Consider the following 13,285-nt stretch of genomic DNA (forward strand, 5'->3'; position numbering starts at 1 on the left):
GCTGTAACTCGCTCATAGCAGAGTAGAGTAGGAAGAGGGAACCTGAGCACCTAGTGACACACTTCCTAATTGCATTGCGTTTTGACTAGCGAAAGCGGTTTCAAAGCGAAAAAATAAAAAATATAAATTTTTCATTTCTTCAAATGGGTATCGAACCTACAACCTGTCGAACTTAGTCACACGCCACAAAACAGTTGTTTTTCTTCCTTGGCATATTCTATTAAATTCATAAACGCCATATCTTTAACTATTAAATGGAAACATATTTTATATTTTAAAAATCATTATAAGCACTAAAGATTATCCACACTTGTATGGATCATTTTAAATTTTGAGTAAAAAATATGAAATAACCCTTAATTTATTCCTAAACTTTATTGAATGCAGAGTGGATTTGCTGAGAAATAATAATTCATTAAGCATGGAGAAAAATAAAACAAATTATTTGACTATGGGCTATTATATTTATTTCAAAATTAAATACAGAATCTATGGACCTGACAATGCCAATATGACAAGTGATCCATTAAAAATATTTAACATCGTTAATTCCATTATTTAACTAAATACATCAAACTTTTTAATTGTAATAAAAAAATCTATAACTTTACACATTTTAGATATTGAAATTTTCCAAATTACATATTTTTTCTTTATCTATTGAAGAATATTCAGATATAAGAAAAAGTTTTATTTTGCATAAAAGTTTGAATGTTTACTCTGAATTAAAATACAAATAAAAACGAAGTAATAAATAATGATAAGCAAAAAAAAATTGTGTGTGAATATGAGAATGATTTAACTATATCTAGCTTAAGCACAAACATTAATTTGAAAAATCATACTACATTATTAAAAAAACAAACAATACCGTTACAAAATGCTGGCAACACAAAATATAACAATTTAAGAAACATTTTATGCACCAATTAAAATTATAGTTATAGTAAAATAAGGAAAAATAGGATTCAATTGAGCAATACTGTCCATTAAGTAGCAAAGGCTTACAAAAACAATCTAACTGAAATATATTTTTGATTTAAACCTAATTGAAGGATCAAAAATAATTAAAACAAAGAATTCTAAAATTAACAATTATCTGCATCAAGATCATGTTGATGTCATTTGAAATATGGCAGCATTTGGACAGTATTTAATCTCTCCAAACTATTTATAACTATTAAAAAATAAGCAGCAATATTGTGTATTAAAACATACAATCACAAGGAATTGACGATAGAAATGAAATTATTTTGATCTATAGATTGGAACTACATACACAGATAACTGGCTATTGCAAATTCAACATTTACAGGTGCAAAATATATAAAAAAAACTAAGTGTAAAATTCAACTTAAAAAAATAGTTTCTTTAATCAAAAATGTAAATACTGAAATAAAATATATTTGAAAATAATTGAATTGCACATACAATATAAATGTAAATAATATTCATCTAGAAGTCGTTGAGACTCACTCATGCATTTTTTTCTATCTCATTGAATATAAGGCAAATGTAATGAAGAATACATCTTCAGCTATACAATAAAAAAATAACTATTTTTTCTATTATATGTGAAATAAGGCTAATGTCCCAGTGCTAAAAAGGTAAGTATTATTTAAAAAAAAACATTTTCCATGTAAATGTTCTCACATTAACTGACATCTATTGTCTATGAATATTTGATCCACAAACAAGTTACATAAGTACCATTTTAATTACGCAAATTTAATAATAACTCAATAGACTCATTTGCTTTTAAAACATTAAAATTGCTAATAGAATCTATTCTTCATCAAAAAATTCTGTATAATACGATAATTTGCTGTAACATTTCACAAATGTATAATTAAATTCATATAATGTTACTAAAATATAAGACAATAGAAAATTCTCAAATGAAATGGCAGAATGTTATAAAGTATCATAAATACCATAACATTATTATTACTTCAGTAAATCAATAAAAAAATGACTATCAGTCGATAATATTGCAGAATAATTGTAATAATACCTAAAAAACAACTAATTATGAACATCTGTATCACACTTTTGAGAAACAATAAGGTTGTAGGGAACTTACCTTTATATGCTTGTTCTAATATAATTATATTGTCTTAGTAAAACATCAGTGTGTTTTCGTTATTATATTATAATTTTATACACGTCGTTTTAATTATAACTCGTTTTCAATTTATTGAAATAAGATTTTTGAAAATGGAAATAAGTTGTCACATTATTTTCTGGTAACAAGACATTGTGAGGCGTTGAGTTCCGTCACTCATGCAAATGTCTCGAAAATTGGGTAATACGTGAGAAACAAAGTGATTTTTAACGCTATTTCCTCTAGTTCCTTGAGTTCACTCTGCTTTCCTAAATACGGGTACTCCTTATACAGGAAGGTAAAAAAAATTGCAGGGAAAAAATCTAAGAAACTATAAAAAACAAATATCAACACATTAATATTTCACTAAAGACATAAATTTTCTAAAAACCAAGCATATTTCTGCCTTATCTATCATATTTAATTAGATTTGCCATACTATTGCCAAGTACTATTACTTGCCATATTAGGGTTGGGCGGGAACGCATTTGGGAACTGTCCAAGGTTCAAACCACTAAACTGTTGAGACAATTGAGATTGATTTTGATTGAAAAAATTCTGTTGAAATTGTTGATTTTGATTTTGTTGATTTTGCTGCTGCGGGGTCATTTGAGTAGGGAATGCTTGAAATTGATTTGGCATGGATTGAAACTGGTTGAAAGTTTGAATACCATTTTGCATTGGCATATTATTGTATGGTTGATAGGTCCCAAATGGGTATGCAGGTTGAATAGGTTGAACAGGATTGAATTGACTTGCTAAAGTGTTACTAGGAGTTTGACTGTATAGAGCTAAAATACTGTCTTTTGTTAGCTTAGACTTTTCCTTCTCCGTAGGGGCTGGTTGCTTGAAGAAATTTTCTTCTTCAGTTTTCAGATCAGGTTTTGATTCTTCCGGTTTCGGTTCTAATGGTTTTTCTGGTGCTGAGAAGAAACTTGAGAATATATCGTCATTTGTTGATGGTTTCGGTTCAGGCTTAGCAGTGTCCAGACCTAGGAGATCAGCTGAACCATTTGATGGCTTGTTAGTTTCTGCTTGGCTTGTTGGTGTGTTTCTACCCAATTTGGGACTGACTGACGACTTGGGTTTCGGTAGGCTGGGTATTACATCTGATTTCTGTAAACAATATTGTATTAAAATTAAGTAAAAAGTTAAAGTATAATTAAACAAGAAACATAATATTTCAATGAAGGAATTCCGGAAAGTGCATGTGGTGGTCGCGGGTTCAATTCCCACTCAGAAAAAGATAAAACCCAACTGATTATACCGATTTAAACGTTTTCTATTTCCTGGTTTACTTAAACCGCATCAGTTTTATCATTCAACTTTTAAATTTTGTTATATTTTGTTTAAAGTAGTCTGAAGTGGGGAACCCAGTGACTTATCATGAGGTTCCCTCTGCCTACCCTGCTGAGTGTGGGATAGAAAAAAGGAAAGGATTAAGTTGTCAACAAGTTGTGGCTGACTGAAGTTCATATAGATGGCTGCACAGATTTTTTCTATACATCACACATACATTTTGTATGTCTATATGTACTTACATTATACTTCTTGTCGGCAGAGGGTGCTGGCAGTGGTCCCAATCCTGAAGTAGTGGCCCTCTTCTTACGTTTTTGTTTCTCCAGCTCTTCGTCTATCTCTTTATCCCTGAAATATATGATTTTTTAATTAATATATTTATATAATAATTTTATTGCATTATAGTGTGTATCCCGATTTTATTTATTTATTATTTCCTTACTGGTGGTGATGGAACACAGCACTTTATTTTATCTAAATCAACAGCAACGGTACTGTAATCCGATACTTTAGTACTTAAAAAAATGTATTTTTAAGTCAGTAATAATTATCAGTTTCATTTACCAATTAACTTTAGGCATTGTAGGCGGCACCCACTCCTTAGCTATATACTTCTTCTGTTCGTACTTGGCTCTGATAAAGGATTCCAAAGAGGAATCATTTTGCGGCCGTCTGAAGGAATCTGGTAGATTAGCTTCGTATACGGCACGGGCACGGGAATTCCCCATTTGTTGTAGGTACACCTGTAATTTAAGATTAAATTTTTGGTTAATTTAGTCACGACCATAGTTGTATATAGTGTAGTTGTAGTATTGTCGACGAGTCGTGGTCATCCTAAAGTTAGCTGTAGATGGCTGCGCAGAAATGATATTATATTATTTTTTCTTACTTTCTACCATTTTCCCACCGAGTGAACAATTCGCAAAAGTTAAAGCCTAACTTCAGAGCGGCCACAACTCGTCAACCGTACTGTAAATGACATTATTTTTGTAAAATAGGCAGAGATTGACTATTTTACTTTGTTTTTACTTTCATCTAAGCATTGACATTGCACATTATAAAGCCATTGAACACTCAACTGGTACAGTGGACAACTGAAAAAGTCAATATCCCTCAAGGGGCAAATGAAATAAACAATCATCAAACTCAGAACCATTATACTCAACATTAAAACCTCTTAATAAGATGCTAAGTTACTAGCTACTTCATATTCCTGCCTAGCACGGTAAGGGCGTTAAAATACTCAATTTAACACTTTCGCTTCCCCTCTCCCAGATGATGTGTATACCATAGCGAACAAGTGGAAATAATTTAAATATAACGATTTTACAGAGTGAGAGAGTTTTTACCATGATCTTAAATTGTTGAAAAATATACATATAAATAATCACTTACTACTTGCTCTGCAGTCCAGGAGTCGAGGTTGACGCTCTTCACTTTAGAAATGTGGACCCCCAAGTTCCGGTGGATACCGGCACACCGGATGCATAGGAAAATACCAAGATTCCATGACGCCCAGCGGGGACCTGAACAATTGGTACTTTATTTACAATAAGATAAGTATGATTAATAAATTTAACTACAATTTTCCGTTTATCATATGTTTATGTTATTCGATGGCTTTTAATAACGTAAAGAACCAAAAATAAAGATTTTAAAAAAAATTTTTTGTCTCCTTGTCTATCCGTTTGTTCATGATAATCTCTGAAACTACTAAGCCGATTTCATTGTAGTTTTCACTATTGTATGTTAGCAAGGTTTCCTTAACATTTAGTGTATATTTTACATGTTAATGTAGTTTTATGTAATACACATAATAATGTGTATAACATAAATAAAAATAAAGAACTAGTTACTTATTATTTAAATACTCATGTACAAATACAAGGGCAATTGATTAATTTACTAACAGTCTCATTAATTTCAAGCCCAAGTCACTACAGTCCCATCAAGGCACTCCATTCTCCCCTTTCTGCCGAATTCTGTATTAAGTGGCGTAACCCAACGCCGCGCTTTGTCTACCAGAACGGGGAATAACCCACAACTATCGCGTATATAGTCAGACACGCAATGACGGCCTCAAGTAGCACACAGTGACTATATATAAAGGCTGACCAACCAAGACTATTTCTAAGGTTTCTTTATATTTACATGTTCCAAATGTTAACTTAAAATTTGATAGTCATGTTTGTGCTAATATGAGGCCTTAGTAATGCTTTCACTGATGATTCATACTTTATAAATTTATATTTTACAGGTTGTAACTTAAATCAGGAGTGAGACATATCGGGTATGAAGTGCAATGGCTCAACCATTCTTTACAAGTGTATTTTTGTCTTTATTTTTACTCTCTTGTTTATGTTTAACAATAATATGAAAATATTTAATTTTTCAGCTTTGTGCTGTATCCCACACATAGAAGTGTAGTCAGAGGGAGCCTAGAGCATACTACATCATGCTATAATAGTGTGGAGTGGCGGAACTTAACGCGGCGCTTTGGTTCGACACCTGAATCCAGAAATGAAAATATTAAATATTTTATTTCCTCAAACAGGAATCGAATCCACACACCTGTGTCACCTGTGTGAACCTTGTGTCACAAACTTGTGCCCCTGTGCCATGACTGGCCTCAAAAATAATTTTAATATTATGTATACAGCCTATTCATATAGCAAAATAAGTAATAATTAACATGCATCTAATTCTTGATAAGATTGTGTACATTAATCAATTAATTCAAATATATTTAATTAAAATTTTATTTAAGTGTCTCAATTTGAAGATATTCTATATTTAATGGCAGAAACCGCATCATTAGTGAAAAAAAAATGAAACTAAATATAATCCTTCTCTACTGAGGATCATTCCACAACCACAATTACTCCATATATAGAGAAAACAAAATGATTTATATATCATAACTCTTTTAAGCAGGTAATGCTATGATAAATTTGTACTATAATTTCATTAACTCATCATTTTCAAAAATTATGGTAACATCCTTGACACCTTAAATATGAGTGGATGTACAAATTAACACTTCCTGCACTTGCATAATAATTAATACAAACAAAAAACTCAATTCACCTTGTAAATAATTTAACTAATTTGTATAATTTAGTAGGCATTATATTACAAAAAGTATGAACTAATAAAATTGTCTAATGCAAAAAGTACTTTCATATTTCGTTTTTTACCCTATAACTTCCTTCACGTCTTCTCGTCATTGACCACTTTGCCAATATCACATTCTGTGGAGAAGACATACTACTGGACTACAGTCTACTTGCATATTCAAAATGCCATAATCAAAGAACCATACCAAAATATTTTTATAATATTAAGAATATTATACTTGTATATTCAAATTTAAAATATTGAATATACAGTCAATTCAATATATTAGAAGTACATAAGACAATTAAATATCATTGTACAAAATCAACCCAGCGAACTAAACAATTGGCTATCTACCTGTATTCAATATGTACAGAGCAGAGGAATGAAACCTACTAATCTAGGTCAGACATTAACCTAGACATCATTTTAATGTCAACATTTATTTATCTCTAAAAACTGTAATTAAATCCTCATTTTATATTAAAGTTAAAATAAAATTATAAAAATTAAAATATGTAATTCTTAAGTAACAAGTGTGTTGATAATAATATATATTGAATAATTACTTAGATTGCATGTTTTTCCAAATATTCATTAAAATAATTTTCATTGACAAATAATGCTTGCAGTATATATAAGCATTGTTGTTTTGCGTCATATTCATTTACCTTTTCAAATAATTTTGCGCTATTAAGGCTGCGAAACGTGAACACAAATTTGTCTAATTATTGATAAGGAAATGAAGCTGTAATTTTAGATAGCGTGAGTCAAACATAAATCGTACACGTAAATCTGAAGAGTTCGAAGACCCCTCTAATGTAAAAATGTTGGCTAATTTTACATACTTCACTGTATGCTAAAATATTTTTCTATTATAATAGCTTGTTAGTAAGAAAATTTAACGGGTCCCTTAGAAAGTAAAAAATACAAAAAAAGAATATACTCACCCTTGGCGTCGCAATCAACACAATATTTGTTGTCTTCATCTTTTAGTAATTGTAACAATATATTTTGACATCGATCCTGGATCTGTTTGGCTCGATCTTTTTCACTTTTAGAGGACATTTCTGTGAATAAGTAACTGATAATTGAAAAAAAGGGTGGATGTAAAATACTGCTTATTTGTAGAAGAGCAGAGACAGACCATAAATGATAAAGCAAAAGTGACAGCTGTTTAATGACGACTGAAGTTAACGACTTACGAGTTGTACTTGTAAATTAGTATGATTTTTTTAGACAAGAATATACTTGAAAGCAAAATTATGATTTAGGATTTTCATTTCTTAATCAATCTATCATTTCATCTGTATTTTTTATAAGAAATTATGATGTGAGACAATAATTTGTCTTTTTCATTACTATGCGACCCACCGTGTACTACTAACATAATTTAATTATGAAAATCATAAAACAATTAATTCTATTAAAATAGAAAACAGAATTTTGCCCAAAAGTGGTACTTATTTTGTAAATTATTATAGTACTGTAAATTATTATATACTTAGGAGACTTCTGTGCTACAAATGTCAACTGTCAAATATAGTACTGCAATGTGTCAATGTCGCTGTCAATGTCATTTTGACATCCCGCTCTTTTCATTTTGTTATTAAGTTACTAATTTAAGCGGGAAGACATATTTGCCCCTCATATACTTGAGGTTACACGTGTGGTAGTCGATGTGATTTGTTACTAGGTTGTTAATAGATCATTATTAGCAAGTTATAAAGTAATTTAAATGTTTTAATTAATAAATAATGTGAATTGGTTAAAAGAGCTGCTATAATTAACACTGAGTAAATACCTATATGTGTTTTCGAATGTTGTTGGTGTTTTATATAAGTTTCTAGTTATTTATACTTCATTTTATAGTTATTTAGATTTTTAATAAATAAGATTGTATTTGTAACATTAGTGTTGTATAGTTTTATTTTCATATTTCACTTCTGAAACCTAATTTCAGAAGTGGGATACCTATCTAAGCCCATCAGGCCAGATCCTTGTACTTTATAATTTTGTTATTTTTGTGAAAGCAAATAAAACACCAGTTTCATCATTTCTCTTTTCTTAAATTATTTATTGCCTATATAGAAATACAGTGTTAAATATGGGTGATGCTGGAATTAAATCACAAAACAAATCACGTCGACCGGACACGACACGTAGTCGCGATTAGCGAGATAGGTTAAGTCATTTGAAAGCCATGTTACGAGACTTGAGCGCTAAGGGTGTCTCGAGCGCTCGTGCTGGTGCTTTCATGGTTCTGTTGCAGGACATTCATGCCGCCGCCGTGCCGCTATGAGGTGCTTCTGCTCCCACGACAAGTGACGCGTCCCCGCGCGTCTCTGTGTACCTCTGCTGGCGACGTGCAACGCTTACCTGAGCGTCTTGGTGTGCTTCTGCACGCCCTCAGCTCGCGATGCGCGACGCTTACCTGGGCGTCTTGGTGTGCCTCTACACGCCCTCAGCTCGCGATGTGCGACGCATTCCTGCGCATCTTGGTGTGCGTCTGCACACCCTCTGCTCGCAATATGCGATGCGTCTGCGAGACTGCTTGTGATGCGGTCCCCGCGCATATCTGCGCGCCACTGCTCTCGATGCGGTTCCCGCGCGTGTCTGCGCGCCTCTGATGAGTGACGCGTCCCCGCACGTGTATGCGCGTTTCTGCTTGCAATGCGCGACGCGTCTCTGTGTGTCTCCAGGTATCTGAGTGCCTCTACTGGTGAGCATTACAATGCATTTCTTTGGAGATTAGACAAACTTGAAAAAGGTACACAAAATAATATTTCTTCTCATAATTCAACCTGTCATGCTAGTTTGTTAAAAACAAATTTAAATGATTAACTGTTAGATTTGATACTTTTCCCAAAGGTGCATTATCTGAAAGTATGGCTTCTGATACCTCATCACCTTCTCAATGTACTTCAGGGGTTACCAAATTAGCCCGTAATCTTTCTGATGCAATATCTTCTTTAAATATTGGAATAATACAAAACTATTTTATATCAAACTGACTCTGTTATCAATAATATTGAGCTATAGTGTGAGGAGGTGGAGAGGGTTAAAAGTGCTAATAACCGGAATGATTCAGACTGTTTATCACATGACTTTGGGCGCCTTAAGGGTGATGTTCATGGTTGAATGAGTGAGTAAGTGATTACTGGTGATCATAGGTGGTTGATGTTTTATGCAGGCTGATTCTGAAGAGTCCTGTGGTTGTGCTTAGTGTGCTAGAGGAGAGACGGGTGCCAGTTTGCCTTGAGATGATTCTTGTCAATGTATATAGGGCTTAGTGAATTGAATTAAATTCTTGATATATAGCGTTTTGAGCTTGCCAGTTGAGCATAAATCATAGTGACTAAAAAAAAAAGAAAGAAGAGATTCATAGCTTAATAATTGGGCGTCCGTTACACAATTCTTTTAGATTGGAACAATTTTATTGTTGGTGAAGGGGGTGTGAGTAACATTGGATAAGGAAACCTAGGAATGGTAGCAGTATGACTTGTAACCTTTGTTTGTTCTGAAATGTTTGTTGTGTGAGGAAGAACCAATAAACTGTACCTTAGAGAGTGAGTAATACTGTTATTTTGTTGGAAGGAAATGGTTTTGTTTCTTTGGCTATTGATGAGCTCTCACTTGGAGGGTGAGTAATACTGTTACTTTGTTGGCAGGAAATGGTTTTGTGCCCTTGGCTATTGATGAGTTCTCACTTGGAACTGACTTGATAGTTGTTCCGAGATCTTGCATGCCTGTTCTAGTTATTTTGGATGCTGATGTTATTGTATGTAGAAAGTGCGTGCTGTTATGTACATTTGGCTTTAAGTTGTTTTAAAAAAAAAAAAGATTAATCAATTAAAAAGAGATTTGGTAATAATTTAAAACATATTAATTAGTCTCAATCATAAAACAAATAGAATTGAGTCACAGTGGAAATAGAAAAATGTGTGGCTGTTAGGAGAGTTTCAGGTAGACTAACTATGTTTTATACTAATGACTTATTAATGCATACATAGTATTGAAGTGATGCAATGCTGCAGATAAGAGTGCAGACCTTGTATATAACTTAGGATTTATTAAATTAAACAAATTAGGATTATTAATATTTTTAATTTACGTGCAATTGCAACAATTGTCTGCTATAAGATTGAAATCAGAATGAGTAGAATTTAATTTAATTGTTGGATTAATTGAACTAATAAATTTTACATAACAAGTAAATATAAAAATTGTAAATTTTATGTTAATAAAACCAAATGTAATATTTTCATGCCTAATGGTAGAATGTATATGGAGACTAAATATTAATAATTAATTAATTACATCTGTAACATATGTTGTAGGTAACATTCTGAGTAAATAAATTCAGCTTCAAAGTTAAAATTCCAGTGTCAAATAAAGTTACATTGAAATCATTGTTATTACAATTAACACACAATTTAGTAGATTTGAATAAATAAAGACCCATCAGTTATTACCTAGTTGTTGACAAAAATGTAAATTTCCTAAAATAAAATTTGTTTTACAAATAATAGGAAGTGAATTAAAAGCCATAATGTACATAGACATAATTTCAATTTCACAAATAGGATTATCGATTACATCAAGTTCATTAAGATTACTACATAAATAATTTTTGCTAAGACAAAGTTTACAACTATTACTTATATAACTGAGGATACAATATTTAGACTTAATAGCTATATAAATAATTAGCGGGAGGGATTATTGTAGCAAAAGATTTCTGTGTATTACTATTATGAGGTTACAGAGTTTGAATTATTTTAAACAAATTAAAATGGGAAATTGAAACCAGAAGAATGTTTATAGTAAATAATAATTTATTGTTTATGATATAGGAGACAATTTCAGACAACTTAATTAGTGAGGAGTAAACAATGCCTAGGAATGTCTATTGAAGTGTCTGTCCTGGTCTGAAGTGTGAAGTGTGTCTGAAGTGTGTGTCTGTATTGAAGTGTCTGTCAGCACATTCAGCGTTTGGCAACATATTAATGTACCACTTAAGTTATTAGCTGGATTCTCTTATGTACATAATAAATAATTTTTCACATTATTCGATCGCCGGTGCCATTAAATGTGCAAACAACGGTAAATATGGGAAAATGCTTATCTTCTATATGGGGTGGGGAAAAGCTTAAAGTACATGAAATTGTCAGCTATCTTGAAGAGAGGAGTGGAGTATGTGTGTTGGAGGGTGCAATCCAAAGTGTGTATGACTGGATATGTGTTGATTGTGGGGCACTGAAAGGGTTGAATGTCAGAGGATGTTATCTTCTCCCTTTGATTGATGATGACACAAGGATAATTTGGGTGGTTATGAATACTTTATGTAAACATGTGTTGAATGTTGTCATATTTTATGTAAACACATATTGAATGTGGTCATGTTTTAGAATATGTTGATGACGTGTTGATAATGCGTTATGATGGCATTCAGTTACTATTAATACTCAAACAAAAAAAAACCGATTTTCCCATAAAATTTCGAATATGTTTATTACTTCAACAGAAATTGAACATGTTGGTTGAATTATAAATAGAGGTCAGGTTAGGCCGAGCTTCTATAAGACTGAGGCAATTAATTATTGAGTGGTGGTAGTTAAACCACTCGAGGAGCTCTAACATGGTACAATGGCATGGGGATTAGTAACTGGAAATTTGTACTGCCTTTTTCATTGACAAGTTATTTTAACTGTATTGCACTAATTCTTGCTTTGTTGTCTAGCACAATTTCTTTCTAAATCATTACATGCTTACATACATACAAACAGACATTTTATTTTTCTCATCCTCCATTAATTCTTTTTCTAAATGTTTAATTTTTGTCTGACAACCAAGGTGGGGCTTAGTGTACAATACTGGTGTAATGTGGCAGTTTGTTTATTGAGTTCAATTGGATGTGTGGTCCCTTTGGGCACATACATGGGGTTGGGTTGGGTGTTTTGACTTTGACTTTTGACTTTGACTTGTATCAGACATTTGGTCTGATGAGGCATATGGCCTGAGAAATTTTGACGGGTGTGTGGCCCTGATAGATTTTGTGAAGAGCATGTGGCTCTGAAGGACGTTTGGTCCTTGTGGTCAAGGTGGACATTTGGTCCTTGCTGACATTATGGCCTTGTGGACGTTTGGTCCTTGCTGACGTTTGGTCTTTGTGGACCATGTGACGTCTATGTGGACATTTGGTCCTGGCAGACAGAGGGGACGCCTTCTGACTGTTCTGTTCACAGGTTCCAGAGTTTGCTGCACCGGACTGAACATACTTGGATATGAAGATTTTACAGGGTTAAAAATGAGAGCTCTCAAAACTTTTTATTTTTATATCTTTTGTCTGTACCTTTTGATTGCCTATTCATTTATGTTGTAATGTTTAGACATTCATTAACTTTAAATTTTAGATGATGAAGACAGCGAATATGGTACTACTGTAGAATTTTCATCAATACAGCCATGAAACGACGCCGATGACTTTGGGGCTAATCGGGATGCACCAGCATGTGATGAGGCAACTGGATCAGCTACGTCGGGGACGACGCAGGGTCAGAATGGCCGACTTAGGAGACTTCTGTGCTACAAATGTCAACTAAGATTGTATTTGTAACATTAGTGTTGTATAGTTTTATTTTCATATTTCACTTCTGAAACCTAATTATATTTATCAAATTTAATAGTAATGTCTAAGAGCTTCTTATAAAAGTTATAGATTACAGTAAGTATTTAGATTCTGATTTATGATTTTCATTAGAA

At 32.5% G+C, this 13,285-nt stretch overlaps 1 protein-coding gene across 1 annotated transcript; it reads right to left on the reverse strand.

The window, feature by feature from the left end:
• Nucleotides 1-444: 444 nt before the first annotated feature.
• Nucleotides 445-7,695, reverse strand: LOC146533470 (stromal membrane-associated protein 1-like). Its single transcript, XM_085194941.1, has 5 exons — nucleotides 7,471-7,695; nucleotides 4,799-4,929; nucleotides 3,968-4,146; nucleotides 3,646-3,751; nucleotides 445-3,220 (listed from the first exon to the last, which is right to left on the reverse strand). The coding sequence occupies exons 1-5, from the start codon at nucleotides 7,586-7,588 to the stop codon at nucleotides 2,543-2,545; spliced, it is 1,212 nt and encodes a 403-aa protein (XP_085051067.1). The 5' UTR covers nucleotides 7,589-7,695; the 3' UTR covers nucleotides 445-2,542.
• Nucleotides 7,696-13,285: the final 5,590 nt, after the last annotated feature.

The sequence above is a fragment of the Heliconius melpomene genome, chromosome 12, assembly GCF_056956725.1.
Source record: "Heliconius melpomene rosina isolate 202511_hmr_F chromosome 12, ASM5695672v1, whole genome shotgun sequence".
Taxonomy (NCBI): Eukaryota; Metazoa; Arthropoda; class Insecta; order Lepidoptera; family Nymphalidae; genus Heliconius; species Heliconius melpomene.